This window comes from Aotus nancymaae, unplaced genomic scaffold (genome assembly GCF_030222135.1).
Source record: "Aotus nancymaae isolate 86718 unplaced genomic scaffold, 86718_ANA_hifiasm-v0.15.2.pri h1tg000007l, whole genome shotgun sequence".
Lineage (NCBI taxonomy): Eukaryota > Metazoa > Chordata > Mammalia > Primates > Aotidae > Aotus > Aotus nancymaae.
Genome location: NW_026988418.1, coordinates 38,683,223 through 38,705,174, shown reverse-complemented (window position 1 = coordinate 38,705,174; position 21,952 = coordinate 38,683,223). Strand labels below are relative to the sequence as shown.

The following is a 21,952-nucleotide window of genomic DNA, read 5'->3' as shown; positions in this document are numbered from 1 at the left end:
TTTATCAGATGCATGGATTAAACATGACAAAATTTTCTGGATACCATCATATAAAAGCTATTAGAAGACATTTACACCACTACTGAAATCCTGCCACTGTTAAGTCTTCTCTCAATAAACAGTTATGCACAGCCTGGTTCACCCACATGCAGTGAGAAGTCCTTAAAAATGTCTGTTCTTGGAATGACTATTGCACAGGGTGTTGCAAACTACTTAAAATCTCAATTTCCATCAAAAAAATTTTCAGACGGGGCACAGTGGCTCCTGCCTGTAATCCCAGTACTTTGAAAGGCTGAGGCCAGAGAATCATTTCACCTTAGACCAGACTGGGAAATAAACTGCCTGTAGCAAAAACTTAAAAATCAGCTGGGCATAGTGGACATGGTGGCAGGTGCCTGTACTGCCTGGTACTCAGGAGACTGAGGTGGGAGGATTGCTTGGGCCCAGGGGTTTGAGGTTGCAGTGAGCTGTGATTTCACTACTGCGCTCCAGCCTGGGGAACAAAATAAGACTTTTCACCCAAACTGTAAACCCTTAAAGAGTGATTGTACCCATTTTAGTTTTGGAAAAAGGTGCAAAAAACACTGTGGCAACCATCAATTTATCCATTAGTGTTAGCTTATTTGAAGACAACTCCTTCCTTGGGTAAGTCTACAGTCCAAATCACAACACCATTTTAAGATGGTGGCTTGCCATTTAACCTAAATTAAGTCTGTGACCAATTCAGAATAACCATATTCAAACCTATCAATCATTTCCAAATTTCAACAGCCATTTATTTTGTGCACCATTTAATTCATGTATGAGTTCTGTCCAGTTAACATTCTTGTTGACACAAATATTACATCAACTTGTTATAGAACACATGAAAGGTATACATGGGGAGAAACAAAAAAATCAGGTAAAAACCACGAGTTTTTTTAAGTATGCTCAGTTACTGAAACATAAATAACAGACACGGAAGTATACACAAAAAAGCTGTAGTCAGAATAACAGGACTTCACAATAAAAAGCAGAAAATAAAATACAGGTCTTTATTTTACAATATGTATAATTATATAATTTATCATAATTAATATAACACAATATATAAAATATTAACAGTAGTCATTTTTAGATTCAATAAGCACTTCAAATACAGATATGTTAAAATGGCAAAATTATACTTTGCAACTTTGGCTTCAATGAATCTAGCTCACTAGCTCAGGCTGAACATTCACTCTCTGAAGCACTTCTTCAGGCATGCAAAAAACAGGATTAACAGGCTTAATCTGTTCTTCTCCCAAAAGTGACAATCCAGCAATTCCAAATAAGGTATGAAAAGGATCCACCTACAACAAGAATTTATACAGAGATTGCAAAATGAAAACTTCTTAACCAAATTGTTATTAATACCCAACCTTTACCATACACTAATTTTGTTAGCGACAAGAAATTTCTGTAAGATTGTTCTATATCCTTCATATATTCTACAATAAGTAGAAAAAAATACTGCTTTCAAAGCAACACTTGGAATGCCACCCTGGAAATCCATAGAACCATGAAGGAATACAACACTAAAAAACATAATTTATACAAATATGTAAGAAATATTACTTGCCATGTCTCCTGGCCTGTCTGCAAATCCCCCTGTTTCTTCATCTTGACATGCTAAGATGAAATTACGCAGTTTCTCTCTATCAATCCAGTGAAGTCTTCCAATTATCTTTAGGGATGCCAGCACCCACCATGAATAGCATACATCTGGTAACTAGGAGGGGAAAAAAGTTGCCAATTTCATTCTTGTATTTCCCTAATTTTGAGAACAATTTAAAAGTGGGTTAAGTCTCACTCTCAGGTAATCTGATGTTCAAAGCATCAAACCATGTGGAGGGACAAAATCCAGGGATATACTGACATGCAGTGTTTGAAATACTCGCTTAGAGTAAAAGATAATCAATTAATGGGTAAGAGACTAAATTCCAATTCATAGGTAACCATGCTGAATATTTCAGTACTCACTGATAAGCATGCATCTACCTTATTTCTATCTTCAATGAATGCTTAACTCAGCCCCTTAACCAAGAAGCCAGTAGTATATAGCATCATGAAATCCATAGGTATAGTTCCGTTTTTCTACAAGCGCTGTCCAGGTGGGCACACACTTGCTTAAAAAATCACCTAAAGCCTAACTCTTCAAATTATGGTGACCTAAGTCTATAAAGAAGAAAATCCCACCCAAGGCTGCATTTTAATGAGATCCCTGAAAGACCCACAGGCCCATGAAGTTGCCCTCGACTGTGTGTAAGTGCAGGTCCCTGGTGCTCCCCACAGCCACCATTTTTTTGTTGACAGTTCCCTAGGGTTTTTATTCCACTCTATTCTAGACAGCTACTATGGATATTTCTCTATCCATTATTATTTATTTAGGAATATTGAGGTTTAAAAATAAAAATACAGGCCGAGCACAGTGGCTCACGCCTGTAATCCCAGCACTCAGGTAGGCCAAGACACGGGGGGATCAGGAGGTCAGGAGTTCGAGACCAGCCTTGCCAATATGGTGAAACCTAGTCTCTAACTCTAGCCTGGGTGACAGAGCGAGACTCTGTCTCAAAAAATATTCTGACATATGAAATATGAGTGTATCTGTCCATAGTAATTCTAACTGGAACAGCCATACCCATTCATTTTTTACCACATATGGTTGCATTTGCTCTACAGGAAAATCACATAGTTTCAAATGAGTATTCCCTATTTGTCCCTTACAGATCTGATATAGATTGATTCATCATGTAAAGGAAAATTTAAATTTTTTTAAAAATCCAATTTGGTAAAATCAACCGTCCCTTTACATCCATAGATAAATATGAAGATTTCTGTACAAGATTGTCGGAAATGGACATCAGGATCAATGAGCATTTCAACCCATGGGGCTCTACTTTTGTCAAGGGGAGTCTTTTAGTAGGAGGTATTACTGAAAAATTACAACAGGCAAAGGTAATAAATAAGCTCATGGCCAATTTACAAGAATATTGAAATAGGCAAGACAAAGCAGCATTCACTGAAGGTTCTAAGGCTAGCAGAACACAACTTATCAAACAATACCTTCTCTGGCCTTCCATTGAGTCCACCTGAGGGTAACTGTCGTTCACAAAGCCACCAACCAAGTAAATCAGAATTCACTTGATGCAACTGACTTGTAATAGCCAGGAATCCTGTGCAACAATAGATCTAAAATTACAGACATAAAGTAAATGTGTATAATAATTTCTTGATAGTAAAAGTGATAAAACTCAAATTATTAATACACCACTTTATAACTTAAGTTTTTCTTTCTGATCTGACAAATACTTAATAAAAATGTGTTGTGGTGCTTATGAACCCACTTATGTTTGCTTAGGTCAGAGGGATCCACTGAAAGAGAAAGGTATATAGTATGTAAAGCAAACTAATGTTAGCAATTAAGCAATTCTTATGTAAGATACCATATTACAGTCAAATTAACTTTATTTGTATTTGACAAACACTGAAATAGCTCATTTTCCTACACTGATTCTTGCTTCCAAAATGACAATAAATTTTCATCTGGACTAATAAATTACCTGGCCAGCATGGGATTCAGAACCTGGTCTGCAACCAAATCCACCATCAAAGTTCATACAGGATAAAACAAATTCGATTGCCTTTTCCACATTAATAGCATCAAGCTTCCCCTATAAAAAACAGGAAAAAAAAAAACCTGTTTAATTCGAGTATTCAGCAGCTCACTCAAAAGAAAAAAAAATTCTAGAGTATTCATGAACTTCAATCATTTCAAACCAATATTCAAAGCTTACCAACAAAGCCAAAGTTGCCACCGCACAAAAAGAGAATCTTGTATCAATTTCTCCTATAATAAAAAGAGACCAAAATCAAGGCAGATGTTACCAGATCATATATGAGTCATCTAAAAAACTCTGCACAACTACCACTTTAAATTGAGTTCAAGCTCAACTTCTACTTTAGGTAGTCAGGAGGAAAGCTAAATCTAAAGTATCTTTACTTCCCAAAAAATTCCTTTGTCCAAAACAACAGCAAATTGACCAGGCATAGTAGCTCCTACCTATAGTCCCACCACTTTGGGAGACTGAGGTGGGAGTATAACTTGAGCCCAGGAGTTTGAGACTAGCCTAGGCAACATAGTGGGAACCCATCTCTACAAAAACTTTTTTTAAAAATTAGCTGGGGATGGGTACCATGGCATATGCCTGAAATCCCAGCACTTTTAGAGGCCGAGGAGGGAGGCTCACGTGAGTCCAGGAGACCCCATCTCTACTGAAAATACAAAAATCAGCCAGGTGTGGTGGTACACATCTCTATAATCCCAACTACTCGAGGCTGAGGCAGAATCGCTTGAGCTTGGGAGGTAGAGGCTGCAAGTAAGACAAGATTGTACCACTGCACTCCAGCCCCCGCAACTCCATCTCCCCACCGCCCCAAAAAAATGCTGGCTGTGATGGTATGCGGCTGTATATAGTCCCAGCTATTCAGGAGGCTGAGTCCTGAAGATCACTTCAACATGGAAGGTCAAGGCTGCAATGAGCAGTGATTATACCAGTGCACTCCAGCCTGGACAGAGCAAGACCTTGCTTTAAAAACAAAAAAACAATAATATCTTAAGCTACTTAAAGCATGTCCAGAAAGAGAAGAAAACTAATAGAACTGAAAGAATTAGTCAATTCCTAATAATGCAAATAAACTTACCCTATTTTATAATAAAGTAGATTTTTCACATCCCATGAAGCAGCTGGTCTCTCTGGCCTGCACTGTGTTCATCCCTAAAGCAGAGATTATCTACATTTATCAAATTAAGTTCTATTCCCTCCCTCCACTCAAATATTCAGCAAGTTTGTAAAGTTTTTTGAATATTTTTCCCTTACCAGCAAGTAGTTTTTTAAAAACTTTACAAAGCCACCAAATATTGGGGGAAAAAATTTTCACCTACCTTATCTTTTAGACTGGCCCCCTCTGTTCCAGTGCTCCTGTATGCTGATATAACTACCACAGTACATGCTGGAAGTTCCAGCAGACCATTAACTCCAGTTAGACCAGCTGCTTAGTGGGACCTGAAAAGATGAAAAACTTATAAACTGGTTACTAGCAAAACCAGTACGTTTTTACATTGGTATTTTGGGTAGAATGGACTAAATCTGACATTACCCCAAATATCTCCAGCAAAAGAACCATCTTCTTTCTGCAGACTTTTAACATATTCCACAACTTTATTTACATCGATAACATTAATACTGTCATACAGCGTAAGAATCTGCAATAAAGACAAATATTAGGTAAACACCCCTTTTATGTTTATTCTAAAGCTCTTATGCTCTTTTTCCTCAAAGACCTCCTGTCATTCAATACAATTACAGATATCAAGAAAACCCAAATCTTTATCCATAAAATATAATTTTTCTACATATAAATTTTAACTTGGCATTCCAACATACTCCAATATACACAAAGTCCTTATCCGATCTCAGCACCCAGCACCAGACTTTAAACCACCAGGTAGATGTTCACTAATATCAAACTCAAATAGCTATTTTTCAGTATTTACACATACTGAAGATAAAAATTTTATCCTCCAAGGTCTCAGTGTAATTTTAGAACTCACATCAACTTTGGATTCAGCTAATACATGCCATTACATCATTGACCTTGTAGGACAGCTTCACTTTTTGACCAAATCCTATACATAGTTTCAATTCCCATTTCTTGAAGACAACATACTATGAAGACAGTTGAAATTTTAATTAGTATTTACCTGGACAGCACTAAGAGTGTATAAAAGATGAGGATCATGTCCGATACTAGCACTTATTCCACCACATTCATGTTGGCAAGACTTAATAAATGCCAGAATCTCTTCTCTGTTCATTCGATGAAGTTGTCCCATGAGGTCCATTACTGTCAGACCCCAATAGATGCCACTCATTCTCAAATATTCAGACATACAGTATTCCTAAAACAATACACAATTTTAAACGTGTCAGCAAAGCTAACTCATTAGCCATGCTGCTATTTTTTACCTCTCCTGATCTTAATAGCACTAATCAGTATTGAGTTTAAATTTGTGACTCTCAATGTCAGAAACCATCTTCAGACACGACTATTAATCAGAAAAAAACAATTATCTGAGGACAGGATTAATTCATCTATGGCTGACAATACAAATAGGGCTTTTAGTTTGTCCCACAAGCCAACCAGACAGAAATGCATCTACCATTTTCATCAGTGTTCAGGGAGAATATTTCTTTCAGAGTACCTATACCATACTTATCAGGCATGTATTTTAATGTGGAGTCTGTACATAACCTATTATCTATTAGTAAATTATATAACTACATGAAAACCAAAATGGCCTAAACATGCCAAAGATTTCTAAGCTCAGATAAAACACTGGCTAATCAATGATACATGAACATTAAGATTCCAGAACAAATTTTTCCCACACTCAACAATGCATTACATTTTAAGAAGTTTTGTGGCTGAGTATGGTGGCTCTCGCCTGTAATCCCAGCTATTCAGGTGGCTCACTTAAACCCAGGAGGTGGAGGATGCAGTGAGCCCAGATCACACCACTGCCCTCCAGTCTGGGCAACAAAGTGAGGTTTTATCTCCCAAAATGACAGTTTTGTAACAGGAAGTGCATCTCAGTTCGCTACTAACCCAAATCCAGAGCATAGAGATAGCAGATAAAGGCAGAAACGAGTCCAGCCCCATCCATATGATGACCTTAACTCCATGACTGCTACTCCAGTATTTTCAAGGTTATGAGAACCTAACACTTAAGTAAAAAATTAATACATACCATATATCCCACATATCGGTAGATAAACTTAAGACAATTGAGTTTGGATACTACAGGGAGAAACATTTACTCTTAACTAAGTTGTTTACTACTTTTGGCTAAGATTGTCTCAGAGAGCTTTCCTCAAAATTAAAACATTTAAGGTAAAATTTTTTCAAGGTCTCAGAGTAATTCTAGAGCTAAAGTGTTATTACACATCAGCAGTAGATTCAGATAAGACATGCCAAAACATCATTGACCTTGAAAGTATTACCCCTAACTACAAAAGGGGACACCTGTTTGTGCCCCAAACCCTTATCTACTTTGTCTGGTGAGCCCTCTCAGTATAGGTGAGTAGCTGGGATTACAGGTGCGCACCACCACGCCCGGCTAATTTTGTATTTTTGGAGGAACCGGGTTTCCCCATGTTGGTCAGGCTAGTCTCAATCACCTCGTGATCCGCCCGCCCCAGCCTCCCAAAGTGCTGGAATTACAGGAGTGAACCACCGTGCCCGGCCTGAACTATGATTCTAGTAAGTCCACAACCTCAAGCATTCAAGGCACGCTTAACTGAAATTCAAAGGCACAGCACATCCTCAGTTCTATGCATGGAGTTGGATACCGTTTCAAGACGCATAAAACATAAATACTGCCTCACTGCTTATGACTGTCGCGCTTCTTTAAAAATAAACTTTCCAACATAAAAAAAATCATACGTACATAATCGTCTTTCTTTGAGCCATAGGATGCGATATAATCTGCATGTTTCTCCAATAAGAGAGTGTCTGGTGCATCTGACTTGATAATAACATCCTTCTGTGGTGTGCCCTTTCAAAATAAAAAAGCAGTAATCTCAATGTTTACCTTTACAACGTTCTGTCCCACAGCAGATTCCACACACATCTGAATTTTCAGTTGATTTCACCTTGCAATAGTAAAACGTTCCATTTAAAAATTGTAACTAGAGAGGCTGCAGTAGATGGCCTGAGCCCGGGAAATTGAGGCTGCAGTGAGCTCAGATTGTGCCACTGCACTCCATCCTGGGCAATGGAAGACCCTGACTCTAAATAAATAAAGTATAGGTATGTATATATTTATAACAAAAAAGAACTTAAATTATTCAAGCTCCATCTTAGTCACAATTCAGGTAATTTTCAGGTCTCAGAGTAATTCTAGAGCTAAAGTAGTAATAATCAACTTCGGATTCAGAATACATGCCAGCTCATCATCGACCCAAAAAATTACCACCAGCATTTTTTGTTCATTTTTCATTCAAAAAAGTTAGTAAAAATAAACACCAGGCCGGGCACGGTGGCTCGCACCTGTAATCCCAGCTACTCAGGACACTGAGGTTGCAGTGAGCCGAGATCGCGCCACTGCACTACAGGCCAGGCAACAAGAGCGAAACTCTGTCTCGAAAAAAATAAACACAATAGAATATCAAAGCTTAGCATTTCAGGACAACTTACGGTTTACATGCAGTAGAAAGCATATTAAAAAAAAAAAAAAAATCTAGCTAGCCCTTAACTTGCAAATTCTTGCTTAATCAAATCCAGGTTTCAAAGTACCTTCTAAGTACCCCAAAAGATGTTCAAATATACTAAATAAGCATTTCCTTTAGCTTCATCTTCTCCACCTTTAATCCGAGTCTCTGTATTTGCAGAAGTCCCCATGGGATGTGGCTCTAGTTCTTTTCGTATCTATATCTTCCTCATTCAGAGTACACTGCAGTCACTATAATAGGTCATGAAGATTACCGGAAATGATTAAGTACCGAATTTTCCTCTAATCCCATTAAAAATCTACGAGGCCTTCAAGCGAGACCACATCACTAACGATTTTAAAGAAATTTTTGACACCCTCCTCCAAAAAAAAAAAAAAGCCATCAATCAGCCCCAGCTTTTTAGAGGGGTTAAGAAATCAGACAACTCAACTCTTAACAGGCCCTCCCAACAGAAGACGGCCTGGGTAAAATTAGAAGCGAAATTACCCGCGAGGTCTGCAGAAAACGCTGAGTAATATTTCACCCTCAAGAAACCTTATAAGACCTGTGTCGTAACCATTCTCCAGCACCAGGAAAACAATCCTACAGCGACCAGTCTGCTACCAACCCATCTGGACAGCAGCACGAAACGCACACTTACCATGTCTAAAAGCTAAAAGAGAGAACTAGGTCAGTTCCTGGGTAGACTTAGGAGCCGGGCGCCTGCGCAGAAGCACCTCTCAGGCCCCCACCGCCCTCCGATATAGCTGACCACACTTTCGCCTGAAAGCCAGAGCAGATCTTAAGGCTACCGTAGGACCCCACTGATTGTTCATAGGTGTCCTCACCTGCCTGTGTTCAAAGTCTCTGGCCCCCAAATTCTCGTTCCGTAGTCATTCTGATTTGTCTAGCAACAGCTTTAAATAATATTTAAATATCTGAGGTGCTTTTAAGAAATCATTTGGGCCGGGCGCGGTGGCTCACGCCTGTAATCACAGCACTTTTGGAGGCCGATGCGGGCGGATCACTTGAGGTCAGGAGTTCGAGACCAGCCTGACCAATATGAGCAAACGCCGTCTGTACTAAAAATACAAAAATTAGCTGGCCGTGGTGGCGCATGCCTGTTGTCCCAGCGTAGTCGGGAGGCTGAGGCAGGAGAATGGCTTGAGCGTGGGAGGCGGAGGTTGCAGGGAGGCGGAGGTTGCAGTGAGCCGGGGCCGGGAGAGAGAGAGAGGAGAGAGGGAGGAAGAGAGAAATAAAGAAAAAAGAAAGAAACAGGAAGAAAGAAAAGAAAAAAAGGAAGGAGGGAGGGAAGGAACGAAAGAAATTATTCTAGTTAGGAAGGGAGGGAGTGAAGGAACGAAGGAAATTATTCTAATTAGGAAGGGAGGGGGGAAGGAAGGAGAGAGAGGGATGACGGAGTGAAGGAAGGAGCGAGGGAAAGAAGGAAGGAAGGAAATTATTCGTTCTAGGGAGGGAGGAAGGAAGGAAGGAAAGAAAATCATTTGTTCTAGTTTGAACTATGGATGGAAGGAAATCATTTGTTGTAGTTTGAACTCCTGGATGCAAGCAGTCCTCTCTTCTGGGCTTCCCAAAGTGCTGAGATTACAGGCTTGAGTCACCGTGTCTGGTCAGAACATTTTTCTTCTTTTTCTTTTGAGACGGAGTCTTGCTCTTGTCTCCCCGGCTGGAGTGCAATGGCTGATCTCGGCTCACTGCAAACTCCACCTCCCAGGTTGAAGGGATTCTCCTGCCTCAGCCTCTAGAGTAGCTGGGATTACAGGCACCCACCACCCCGCCCTGCTAATTTTTGTATTTTCAGTAGAAATGGGGTCTCGCCATGTTGGCCAGGCTGGTCTAGCACTCCTGAACTCCTGACCCGAGGTGATCTGCCTACCTCGGCCTCCCGAAGTGCTGGGATTACAGGCTTGAGCCGCTGTGCCTGGCCTTTTTTTGTTTTTGTTTTGTTTTTAAAAAAAGACAGAGTCTTGCTCTGTTGACCAAGCTGTAGTGCAGTCGTGCTGTCACAGCTCACTGCAGCCTGTATCTCCCAGGCTCAAGTGATCCTCCCACCTCAGCCTCCCAAGTAGCTAGGACTACAGGCATGTGCCATCAGGCCCGGCTAGTGTGTGTTGAGATAGGAGTCTCAGTATGTTGTGGCCTCCTAGAGTGTTGGGATTATAGATGTGAGCCACCATGCCCTGCCCAGAGCATATTTTATTTAACATGGATTAGCTTGGGTTTTAACTTTTAACTGTTAAATGTGCCTTATATGGTATGTGAGCGTGCACTTGTGATTTTGCTCCGGGCCCTGCAAATGTAAGGAGTGGGCCTTCTCTCTTTCAATATTCTTCCTTTCTGGGACTTTAGTTGACATGTTAGATTACCTTTTTTTCCTTTTTGTTTTTTTTTGAGATGGAGTCTTTCTGTCACCCAGGCTGGAGGCAGTGGTGCCATCTCAGCTCACTGTAACCTCTACCTCCTGGGTTCAAGTGATTCTTCTGCCACAGCCTGCTGAGTAGCTGGGATTACAGGTGTGTGCCACCACGCCTGGCTAATTTTTTGGTATTTTTAGTAGAGATGGGGGTTTCACCATGTTGGCCAGGCTGGTCTCAAACTCTTGACCTCAAGTCATCTGCCTGCCTCAGCCTCCCGAAGTGCTGGGATTACAGGAGTGAGCCACTGAACCTGGCCGAAATGTTAGACTTTCTTATTACATCATTCTCATTTCTTAACCTCTTGCATTTTTCACCTTTTTTGTCTTTCTGTGATGTATCCTGGATCCTGGATAATTTATTCATATCTATCTGACTATATAGTGTTCTTTTGGTACTTAAAGTCCATGGGCTAGCAGCATCAACAGCACTCTGAGAGCTACTAGAAAGGCAGTCTGAGTCACATCCTAGACCTAACAAATCGCATTCTGCATTTGCATAAGCTCTCCAAGGATTCTTATGCATTTTAAAACTTAACAAATACTATTTCAGATTAAATTCGATTGTTTTTCAGATCTTCCTGGATTTTTCTGTGGTTTTGTTGTTTTGAGACGGAGTCTTGCTTTGTCTCTCAGGCTGAAGTGCAGTGGTGTAATCTCGGTTCACTGCAACCTCCACCTCTTGGGTTCAAGCATTTCTCCTGCCTCAGCCTCCCGTGTAGCTGGGGCTACAGGCGCACGCCACCACGCCCACTATTTTTTTTTTTTTTTGTATTTTTAGTAGATTTGGGGTTTCACCATGTTGGCCAGGATGGTCTTGATCTCTTGACATCATGATCTGCCCGCCCTGGCCTCCCAAAGTCTGGGATTACAGGCATGAGCCACCCTGCCTGGCCTTGCCTATTTGTTTTTATAGATTCCTATTGTTTTCCATTTTGTAATTTTTCAAATTTTTTTTACATATTTCACACATTGAGTTATTTTATTCAGTTGTCTCTTGGTATCTGTAGGGTACTGGTTCCAGGAACCCCTGCCAATACCAAACTCCAAGGATGTTCAAGTCATTTATATAAAACAGCATAATATTTGAATATAACCTATGTACATCCTCCCATATACTTTAAATCATTTCTAGATTATCTGTAATATCTAATAAGATAACTACATATCATTCCATTTGTGTGGATTCAAGGTAGTACTTGCATGTAGCAAATTCAAGTTTTGCTCTTTGGAACTTTGTGGAATTTTTTTTTCCCTGAGTATTTCTCATCTGAGGTTGGTTGAATCCACAGATGCAGAACCTATGGAAACAGAGTACGGCCAACTGTACTGTTTGTTTGATCATTCTAATATATGGAGTCTTGAGGTCTGTGTTAGTCCATTCTCTCATTGATATAAAGAAATACCCGAACCTGGGTAATTTATAAAGAAAATAGGTTTAATTGGCTCATGGTTCCACAGGCTATACAGGAAGCACAGCTGGAGAGGCCTCAAAAAACTTACAATTGTGGCAGAAGGTGAAGGGGAAACAGGCAAGTCTGATGTGGCCAGAGCAGGAGGAAAAGGTGCAGAGGTGGAGGTGGGGGTGGGGAAGTGCCACACAATTTTAAACAACCAGATCTCAAGGGAAAACTCACTCATTATCATGAGGACAGAGTTCAGGGGGATGGTGTTAAACCATTAGAAACAATTACCATGATCCAATCACCTCCCACTAGGCCCCACTTCCAACACTGGGATTACAATTGAAATTGGGATTTGGGTGGGACACAGATCCAAACCATGTCAAGGTCCCAAATGTGTTATTTTTAATTTTCAGTTGACTTTTTTCATGCTGATTGGTTCTTTATTTATTTTGAAGATTTTTGGTCATCAGCTCAATGGAAGGTGCCTTTCTCTGGAGAATATTTGTATTTGCTCTGACAAGAGCCAGAGAGTGATAATCATCTAAATTTACATTATGCAAACAATGTGCGGCCTAGCTGGCTCTCTAAGAAGTGCTTCTACCCTGAAGGAGCTCAGTGGGAAAGACAGTTGGTAAATAATCTGTGGCAAATTCTCTGACAAAGGCAAGCTTAGTATGCTATGGAAAAGGTGACTGTAAATCAGATGGGAGAGAGTTGTGGTAGAGGGGAAAACAGAGGGAGGCAAGGATTGATCAGATCTCCTGGGAAAAGCAATGCTTGAAACAAGAATCATGCAAGCATTAGATCCAAAAAGTAACATTATTCAGATTGAGTTAATAACTGCTGAAGGAATAAAAAAAAAAACCTATCTTCCTACTGTATAAATTTATTCAACTAATATGTATTGATTGCCTAGAATATGCCAATATTATTCTAAGTTCTGGGAGTATAGTGGTAAGCAAAATAGAAATATTTGTAGGAGTATATATTCTAACAATTCATTTTTAATTTTATTTATTATTATTTTTGAGACAGGTTCTTACTCTGTCCTTAAGGCTGGAATGCAATGATGGGATCAGGATTCACTGTGGACTTAACTTTCCGGGCTCAAGAGATCATCCTCCCACCTCAGTCTCCAGAGTAGCTGAGACCAAAGGTATTTAATCATAGCTATTTATTTATTGGAATATGGTTGATGCAGTGTTCTATTTTTATGGTATATGAGGAAGCCCTTTTAAATTCTTCATAAGCTATTGACTTCAATTTGGTGTATTCTGCTTTTGTAAAAGGTGACCATCAACATGCCCAGCTATTATTATTATTATTATTTAGAAACAGGGTCTCCCTGTGTTGCTTAAGCTGGTTTTAAACTCCTGGGCCCAAGAAATCCTCCATCCTCCTACCTCAGCCTCCAAAAGTGTGGATTTACAAATGTGAACCACCGCTCCCAGCCCAAGTCTTGAATTACATTTGAAAATTCTATTCCTAGGTATATATCCTACAAATATATCCCCTTGGTTGTGAAGTCACTTATATGCAAGAATAACCACAGGAGCAGTCTTTGTAATAGCAAAAGATTAAAAAATTTTTAATTGGCTGGGCACAGTGGCTCACACCTGTAATCCCAGCACTTGGGAGGCTGAGGCAGGCAGATCACCTGAGGTCAGGAGTTTGATACCAGTCTGGCCAACATAGCGAAACCCTGTTTCTAAAAAAATACAAAAATTAGCTGGGTGTGGTGGTGCGCGCCTATAATCCCAGCTACTCGGGAGGCTGAGACAGGAGAATCACTCAAACCCAGGAGGCGGAGGTTGCAGTGAACCGAGATCCAAGATTGCACCACTGCACTCTAGCCTGGGTGACAAAGCAAGACTCCGTCTCAAAGAAAAAAAAGCTAACTGACCATCAAAAGGTTAAATAAACTATGGTATATTCATATGCACCTATTAAAGATAATAATGAAGCTCTACACATATTGCTATGGAAAGGTCTTAAAAATACACCAAGCGAAAGCAAACATAAAAAGAAAGCCACAAACCATATAGTATGCTACTATTTACATGGGAAAAAAAGGAAAAAAAATATATCTGTGAACAAAGGACCAGGTGCTTTGAATTACTAAAAGCAGCTGCCTAACAGAAGAATATTCAGTGAAAAGTAATCCTTTCTTAAATCCTGCCTGCCACCCAATCCTTTAAGAAAGGATTACTTTTCACTGAATATTACAGTACATTTATTCAAATAAAAATGATCCCCCGCCAAAGAAATGTAATAGCTATGCTATAATGAAGAATATTACTCTTTTTTTCTGTTATTGAATAAAGTAATTAACACTGTATTAGTCCCTTTTCACACTGCTATAAAGAAATACCTGAGACTGGGTAATTTATAAAGAGGCTTAATTGAGTCACAGTTCCACAGCTGGGGAGGCCTCAGGAGATTTTCAATCATGGCAGAAGGTGTAGGGGAAACAAGGACCTTCTTGACATTGTGGCAGGAGAGAGAGAGCAAAGGGGGAAGAGCCCCTTACAAAACTGTCACATCTTGTAGAACTCACTCACTATCCCGAGACTATCATGGGGGAAACCACCCCCATGACCCAATCACCTCCCACCAGGTCCCTCCCTTAACACATGGGGATTATGATGATTATAATTTGAGATGAGATTTGGGTGGGGACACAGAGCCAAACCATATCAAACACCACTTAGCTTTGGCCATCTACATATATAGTTTCTGTGCTACTCTGATGCTTGCTCAAGGGCTCTACTATAAGCTAGAGGCCAAATTTGTGTTTTCAAGAAAGGGCAGTCTTCGAGCCTCATGGAAAGGACCAGGTTCTTTGAACTACTGATAAAGTCTTCAAAAAATAGATTTATGAATACAGGCTTCTGAGCAGACAGCTTAGACAACTTTCAAGACATGGCAGTGAACTGAGTCTGCATGTCTAGGACTCTCTTTTGGAAACAGACTGATTCATGACAGCAGTCCACCAACACAATTTCTAGCAGAATAAGTACATAGTACTGAATGAACTGATGAGAGAAAGTTAATCATAGTTATTTCTTTTTTTTTTTTTTTTTTTGAGACAGAGTCTTGTTCTGTTGCCAGGCGCCAGGCTGGAGTGCAGTGGTGCGATCTCCACTCACTGCAACCTCCGCCTCCCGGGTTCAAGCAATTCTCCTGCCTCAGCCTCCCAAGTAGCTGGGACTACAGATGCGTGCCACCACGCCCAGCTAATTATTTATATTTTAGTAGAGACGGGGTTTCACTATGTTGACCAGGATGGTCTTGATCTCCTAACCTCGTGATCCACCCGCCTCAGCCTCCCAAAGTGCTGGCATTACAGGCGTGAGCCACTGCGCCTGGCCCTAGTTATTTCTTTTTTGGAATATTGTTGATGTAGTGTTCTATTTTTATGGTATATGAGGAATTCCTTTTAAATTCTTCATAAGCTATTGACCTCAATTTAGTGTACTCTGCTTTTGTAAACTGAAATTTTCTTTTCATTTTTTTTTTTTTTTGCAACAGGGTGTTGCTCTGTCACCCAGGCTGGAGTGTAGTGGTGTGAACATGAATCACTGCAACCTTCTGTGCCCAAGGGATCCTCCTGACTCAGCCCATGTAGCTGGGACCACAGGTGTGCATCTCCATACCCACCTAATTTTCTAATTTTTTGTAGAGATGAGGTCTCACCATCTCGCCCATGCTAGTCTTCAACTCCTGGGCTCAAGCAATCCTCCCACCTCAGCTTCCCAAATTGCTGGGATTACAGGCATAGACCATTGAATCCAACCCTGAAATTTTTAAATGGCATGTGATTCTAAGCCCTCAGAATTCAGAAATGTGCTGAATCTCCTTTTATTTCATAGCAATATTCAATATTCTGTCCTTTTTACCAGGATAATTGATTAGGTAGTGAGGGCCATATCTAGAGTGACCTTTTTGAAAATAATTCTTATTTAACCAGTTATGACAAGCCCACTATTAAAAACTGAATAAAATATGACACAGTAGAGAGTTAGCAAAAGACTATATACATTTCAATTTGACTTTATATGTAGAGTCAGTGCCTACAAAGCTGTCTCAACAAAACTGGAATGGTGCCTGGCTTAAATGTTTGTCTCATCAGCAGTAAGGAAAAGCAATGCTTGGGAGACTGGGAATCCTAGCAAATTTTGAAGATGCTAAGGAAAGAGATTCACCCAAATTCTTAGGTATTACAGGAGAAATCTAGTGGAGAGTTTCTTGAATTTGGTTCCCCAGCCTTGGGATGTAAAGTTACAAAGGCTTTTAGAAGTCCAATTTGAGGTTTCTGATGAAAACTTTCAGACAGAAGTTAATCCTGTGGCCTTAGTAATTTGTTCTGTACTGTATGGATTTGGATTTGCAAAGTAAATTTGAGAAGATCTACATGATTAATGAACACTCTTGCTGTACCTAGGCAAATAATCTGGACAAACCTAATGAAATTTGCTTTTTACTAATCAAGAATAATTGTGACAGATTCCTTTTGATGAAAAGGAAGAGACTGTTAAGAAACACTGTCAAAGCCTTGAAAAAGGATACAATAAATTATTTGGTGTTCCTTTAGTAGTGTGCTAGGTATTATCTAATGGATCCTCTGCATATTATCTGATGGGATATGCACCATTGTCTTTTTCTTGGCTAGACTGTGATACAAGTGTAAATGTAGATGTTAAATTGTAAAAACGTGGAAAGTAATGCAACTGAACCTGAACTACAACAAATTTCTGCTCTGTAGAAAAGATGGTCCCATTAGATTTTATTGCCCTACCCCAGTGGTCCCCAACCTTTTTAGCATCAGGGACTGGTTTTGTGGAAGACAATTTTTCTACAGACACAGTTGGGGATGTAGGGGGAGATGGTTTGGGGGTAAGACTGTTCTCAGATCATCAGACATTAGATTCTCAAAAGCAGCATGCAACCTAGATCCCTCATGTGTGCAGTTCACAATAGGGTTCATGTTCCTATGAGAATCTAATGTCGACACTGATTTGATAGGAGGTGGAGCCCAGGCAGTAATGCTCACTCGCCCACCACTCACCTCCTGCTGTGCAGCACAGTTCCTAATGGGCCAGAGACTGCTAATGGTCTGTGGCCTGGGGTTTGGGGACCCGTGCCCTATAGGATATAGTTAATCTAGTAGCAAATTATTTTAAGCATTTCTTACTGCCTATATCTGCTCTTCAAATTCTCCTTTATACCAGTTTTAACTTCGTACTAGTTCCCTCATCTTTTGAGTAAATAGTCTTTAACATATTAAGAAAAAAAAAAATACTGTTGCCTGTGGAATGTAATCTTTAATCTCCAAAAACGCTTAGTACTATTTGATCATGGGTAATGTATTCAAATTAATGGCTGTAATTCTAAAATCCATATCAACAACCATTTTTTTTTTTGATCCAGAGGAGTCACTGAATAATTCTTCTCCCTTTATGCAAATTGATGACTCTGGTAGATTCCTTAAACATTCATTAAAATTGTTGTAAACCTACCAGATCACATATAAAACTATGCTTTCTCTAGGAACCATCAATTCATGGATGAAGGCAACTAACAATCATGTTTGTAGTCCATGACTGTACCTACCCTCCTTCTCGTAATGGCCCTAGTCAGCAAGCTTATATGTGTGATGGTCAATCCAGTTTATAAATATGCTACAGTGAAGTCTGATTCTATCATGGGATCAGAGAAGCAGAGAAAGTTAGGCTACAGAGCAACAATGAATAAAATACAACACAAGTAGAGTTAGCAAAAGACTATATATATTTCAAGGATTCCTGAGGACTGATTATTCTGGTTTTAGTCTCTTCCTGAGATTGACTCCATTCCTGCCTTTCAGATCTATGAGGCATTTCTGCATACTTAAAATACATATTTGATTAAAGTTGCTTAAGTTCATTTGTTACTTGGGACTAACAAGGCTTAACTGATATAAAATTATGTAAGTGGTTAATATTTATTAGCAAGGATACTTTAATATTCTCATCATAAGGCTTTGGTGTACATTTATATCTTGTATAGAAACTTTCTTTTCTTTTTAGACAAGATCTCACTCTGTCACCCAGGCTGGAGTATAAATAGTGCTATCATAGTTCACTGTAACCTCAAGCTCCTGGCTTCAGTGATCCTCCCACCTCAGCCTCCCAAAGTGTTGGGATTATAGGCATGAGCCACCATGCCCACCCCATTTCTAGAAGCTTTATGTTCAGAAATGGCTGGGCCTGTGTATTGCAAATTCAAATTTCCATTTGAATTATATATATTCTATTTAACTTCTCATTTCTACATAATACCCAGTTAAGAAATTTCTAAATCTCCTTACCAATCTCAAACTGTATCATTTAAATACAATTTCATCATTGAGCATGAAGGAAAAGTCATTTAAATAATTTATATTTGTAAAAGATTAGATTTTTATTTTGGTAATTTAGTGTGGTATAAGAAATTTATTTGGTCTTTATCCCCGGTTCCTGACACAGAGATCCTAAAACGCTTGGAATTTCTTGAGTGCTTGGAGTATCTTCTGCTATTCCTTATAAGCCCTTTTCAATCATACCTGAGTTTAGCATATGAGATGACTTAGGGTGGGGCCACTAGACAGTCTCAAGAGGAGTCTGGTCACCAGAAGGACTAAGTAACTAGAGGGTGATGTTATGGACTGAATTGTGTCCCTTCAAAATTCCTATGTTGAAACCTTAACTCCCAATGTGACTGTACTTGAAGACAGGGCCTTTTAGGAAGTTAATTAAGGTCACGAGGAGAGGGCTCTAATCTCATGGAGCTGGTGTCCTTAGAAGGGGAGAAGAAGACACAAGAGCTCCCCCTAACCCAATCCTTCATGATGCACAGAGAAGAGGACATGTAGGGACATAGAAAGTGGCAGTCTATAAGACAGGAAGAGAGGCCTCACTAGAAACCATCCCAAATGGCACCTTGAACTTGAACTTCTAGCTTCCAGAACTGTGAGAAAATAAATTTATTTAAGCCACCAAGTCTGCCATGTATTTTTTATGGCAACCCTAGGAGACTACTATAGTTGGGAGCTTCCAGCTTTCACCTTGGACCTCCTGGGAGGAGAGAAGTACTGGAGATTGATCTCTATGGAAACTCTTGAATGAGAGTTGGGGAACTTCCCAGTTGATGAATACATAGACATGCTGGGAAGGCAGTATGCTGGAAGAAGGCATGGAAGCTCTGCACCTCCTTTTTCCCTCCGTACTTTTCCCTATGCACTTCTTCATTAATTGTTCCTGTGTACCCTTTATAAACAAGTAAATATAAGTAAAGTGTTTTCCTGAGTTCTGTGAGCTATTCTAGCAAATTATCAAACCTGACAGCAGGGTCATGGGAATACCTGAATTTGTAGCCATGTTGGACAGAGTATGGGTAGCTTGGGGACTCAGGACTTGTGACTGGCCTCTGATATGAGGGCAGCCTTATGGGATTGAGCATAACTCTGCATAGTGTCAGAACAGAATTGAAATGTAGGACACAGTTGATGTCAGGGAACTAGAGAATGAGATATGATGTCAGAAAGCACTCCATTTAGTATAACACAGTTTAATATAGCCTAATAAAAATGAACAGGTAACTTTATTCAATCCAAAATTAAAACTTGACTTTTTTTCATGATAGTAAATACACGAAATATACACTATTATATGAAGTAATGAAATTTTCTGGAAAAAATACAGAAAGATATGATAACAAGCACTGAACAATTTTATTAAGTTCTTTGCCAAAATGCATACACATGAAATGAGATTGTGCACAATAGACCAAAGGCTAACTAGAGACCAACAGTCATATAAAAATAGTTTAAGGCAAGCTTTATTGATTTATTTAAGGCAAGTGAAATATGGGCTCAGAATTAAACAAGATTTTCAAGAAAGTTCTTGAAAATTTTATAAAATAGGAGAATATGAATGTCAAAATTTTGACTGTTTCTGTGCCAGACTGAAAGCAAATGCTTTTTAAACTGCAGCAAAATGAACTTTAATAAAATAATACAATAGGTCTACAAAGTCAATGGCAAGTTATTTGATAGTATTCAAATCCTACAATATTTTCTCAATGTAAATTTTGTAACATCTTGAATACTTTCTAAGTCCACTTTTCTGTCATTAAAAAAATAAAATTCCAAGAAATTTCTGCTACATTAATCTTAAGAGATCAAATAACAAAACATATGCACTTTCCTAGGTTAATATAATTCAAGTAAAGTGGTACTAAAGAAAACACATAATTTTAATAAAAACCAAACGTGCTTAAGAGACATCATAGAGTTAAACAAAAGTATAAACTACTATAATAATCAGTTGCTTAGATTTAATATAAGAGGACTTATTTTTATTTTCACTGGAAAAAGTGTTAAAGTCCTTTCCCTTTTCTGGCACTGTAACAGTAGATTGTGTTCTAGTTACTCAATGTTTAATCATGTTTCCATAGTAATTTCTTCAATTTTTATACTTGCCAATGTGTTCACGGGCTATAATAACTCTTTGAATTTGTGCAGTACCTTCATAAATCTGCAAGAGAATGTAAGTGTAGGTTAAATATCTTTAGCACATAAATACCGTGATTTATTCAACATTCTAGACAGTAGTATAAGCTGCATTGTAATACAAAACTGAATCAAATCATAGAAATGCTCTGTAGCCTAAAGAGATTCCAAAACCTGATTTTGTGAAAGTCTGAAAATACGGAATTCTCTAAAGATTGGTTAAGTTATTATAAAAAGTCATTTATCAAAATTTTGGAGAAGAGTCTTCAAAACATTAAAAAAAAAATTCACATTTCAGAAAGTTTGGGAAAACTAAAGTTTAATATTGCCAAAATATTTATCCCACTTTTCTGAACTGTTCTTAAAAGCTGTCACCTTCAGTCTTTTATTCTTACTCTTAAACTTAATTTTTTTTTTCTCCTGCTGCCTATGGAACAGAGTTGCTAAAGAAAAAGATGCTGGAATGATTTCAAGAGTCAGACCTTATTTCCGTTCTAAACGTCTAACTTTAGCCATTTGTTAGTTCATCTTCTCAGATGGCAGAGAAAAGCTAAATGGTTGATAATAAATAATAGTAATAATTATAATTAAAGGCTCTAGGAGAGGAAGAGTATCACCAGATAAACCTGCAACTTTGGATAAGGCACAAATTCTGGACCTGAGTTTTTTCATGTCTACATGGAGAGGCTGCACTATGTCCAACATTCCTTCTCACTCTAGCATTCTGATTCAAACTCAATATTTCAAACGACTGGATGAGTCAAATAATTTTCTAGGTATAGGGAGAGCAAGGGAAGAGATATTTAAGAGCAAGAATGTGGTAATTATTAAGTAATTACTTAAGCCACATGTAGAGAATATGCATACTTATATTTTATTTTATTAAATTCCTTCTAAGTTTTTTTGACTAATAATTTAATTTGGAATTCAGCTATATCACTGTCTCCTCATGTTGAATTTTGACTCCAAGTATAGTTATAATTAATTCAAGAGCTGCCAGGCAAGATTCAAATCAAAATAATTAATTTTAAATTACATGCATATTTTTTAGAGAGAAAAGTTTGGGTTACAATTAGCTAAGATGTTAAAACTCGAAGAAATCTAATCCAAACATAATACATATGTCTGTACCATTTGTTTTGTTAGTCTAGTCTCTCTTCAGACTTATACTTAATTACAAATAACATTCTTCTTTCTATTAATTAATTCCTCCAAAAACTGACTCACAGCTATATATGATAGTCATTTCTTGCTACTAGGGACATAAAATTCTTAGATAATCAGAAATCTT

General features: G+C 38.7%; 2 protein-coding genes and 3 non-coding genes across 5 annotated transcripts in view; all 5 read right to left on the bottom strand.

Moving 5' to 3' along the window:
• Positions 1-1,020: 1,020 nt before the first annotated feature.
• RABGGTB (Rab geranylgeranyltransferase subunit beta) lies at positions 1,021-9,034 on the bottom strand. Its single transcript, XM_021667746.2, has 9 exons — positions 8,953-9,034; positions 7,529-7,636; positions 5,783-5,980; positions 5,179-5,284; positions 3,816-3,868; positions 3,582-3,692; positions 3,085-3,210; positions 1,601-1,750; positions 1,021-1,331 (listed from the first exon to the last, which is right to left on the bottom strand). Exons 1-9 carry the CDS (start codon positions 8,953-8,955, stop codon positions 1,191-1,193), a joined length of 996 nt encoding a protein of 331 aa, XP_021523421.2. The 5' UTR covers positions 8,956-9,034; the 3' UTR covers positions 1,021-1,190.
• LOC135273509 (small nucleolar RNA SNORD45) lies at positions 5,605-5,676 on the bottom strand. The gene has a single exon (XR_010341299.1). It is a non-coding gene; the product is annotated as a small nucleolar RNA SNORD45 (small nucleolar RNA).
• On the bottom strand, positions 6,986-7,069 carry LOC135273510 (small nucleolar RNA SNORD45). The gene has a single exon (XR_010341300.1). It is a non-coding gene; the product is annotated as a small nucleolar RNA SNORD45 (small nucleolar RNA).
• On the bottom strand, positions 7,964-8,042 carry LOC135273511 (small nucleolar RNA SNORD45). Its single transcript, XR_010341301.1, has one exon. It is a non-coding gene; the product is annotated as a small nucleolar RNA SNORD45 (small nucleolar RNA).
• A 10,823-nt stretch (positions 9,035-19,857) lies between the features above and the next one.
• Positions 19,858-21,952, bottom strand: part of ACADM (acyl-CoA dehydrogenase medium chain) — a 34,045-nt gene continuing 31,950 nt past the window's right edge. The window contains exon 12 of the mRNA XM_064372518.1: positions 19,858-20,686. Within this exon, the coding sequence (XP_064228588.1) occupies positions 20,615-20,686 (72 nt within the window). The 3' untranslated portion in view covers positions 19,858-20,614. The remainder of the gene's footprint in view (positions 20,687-21,952) is intronic.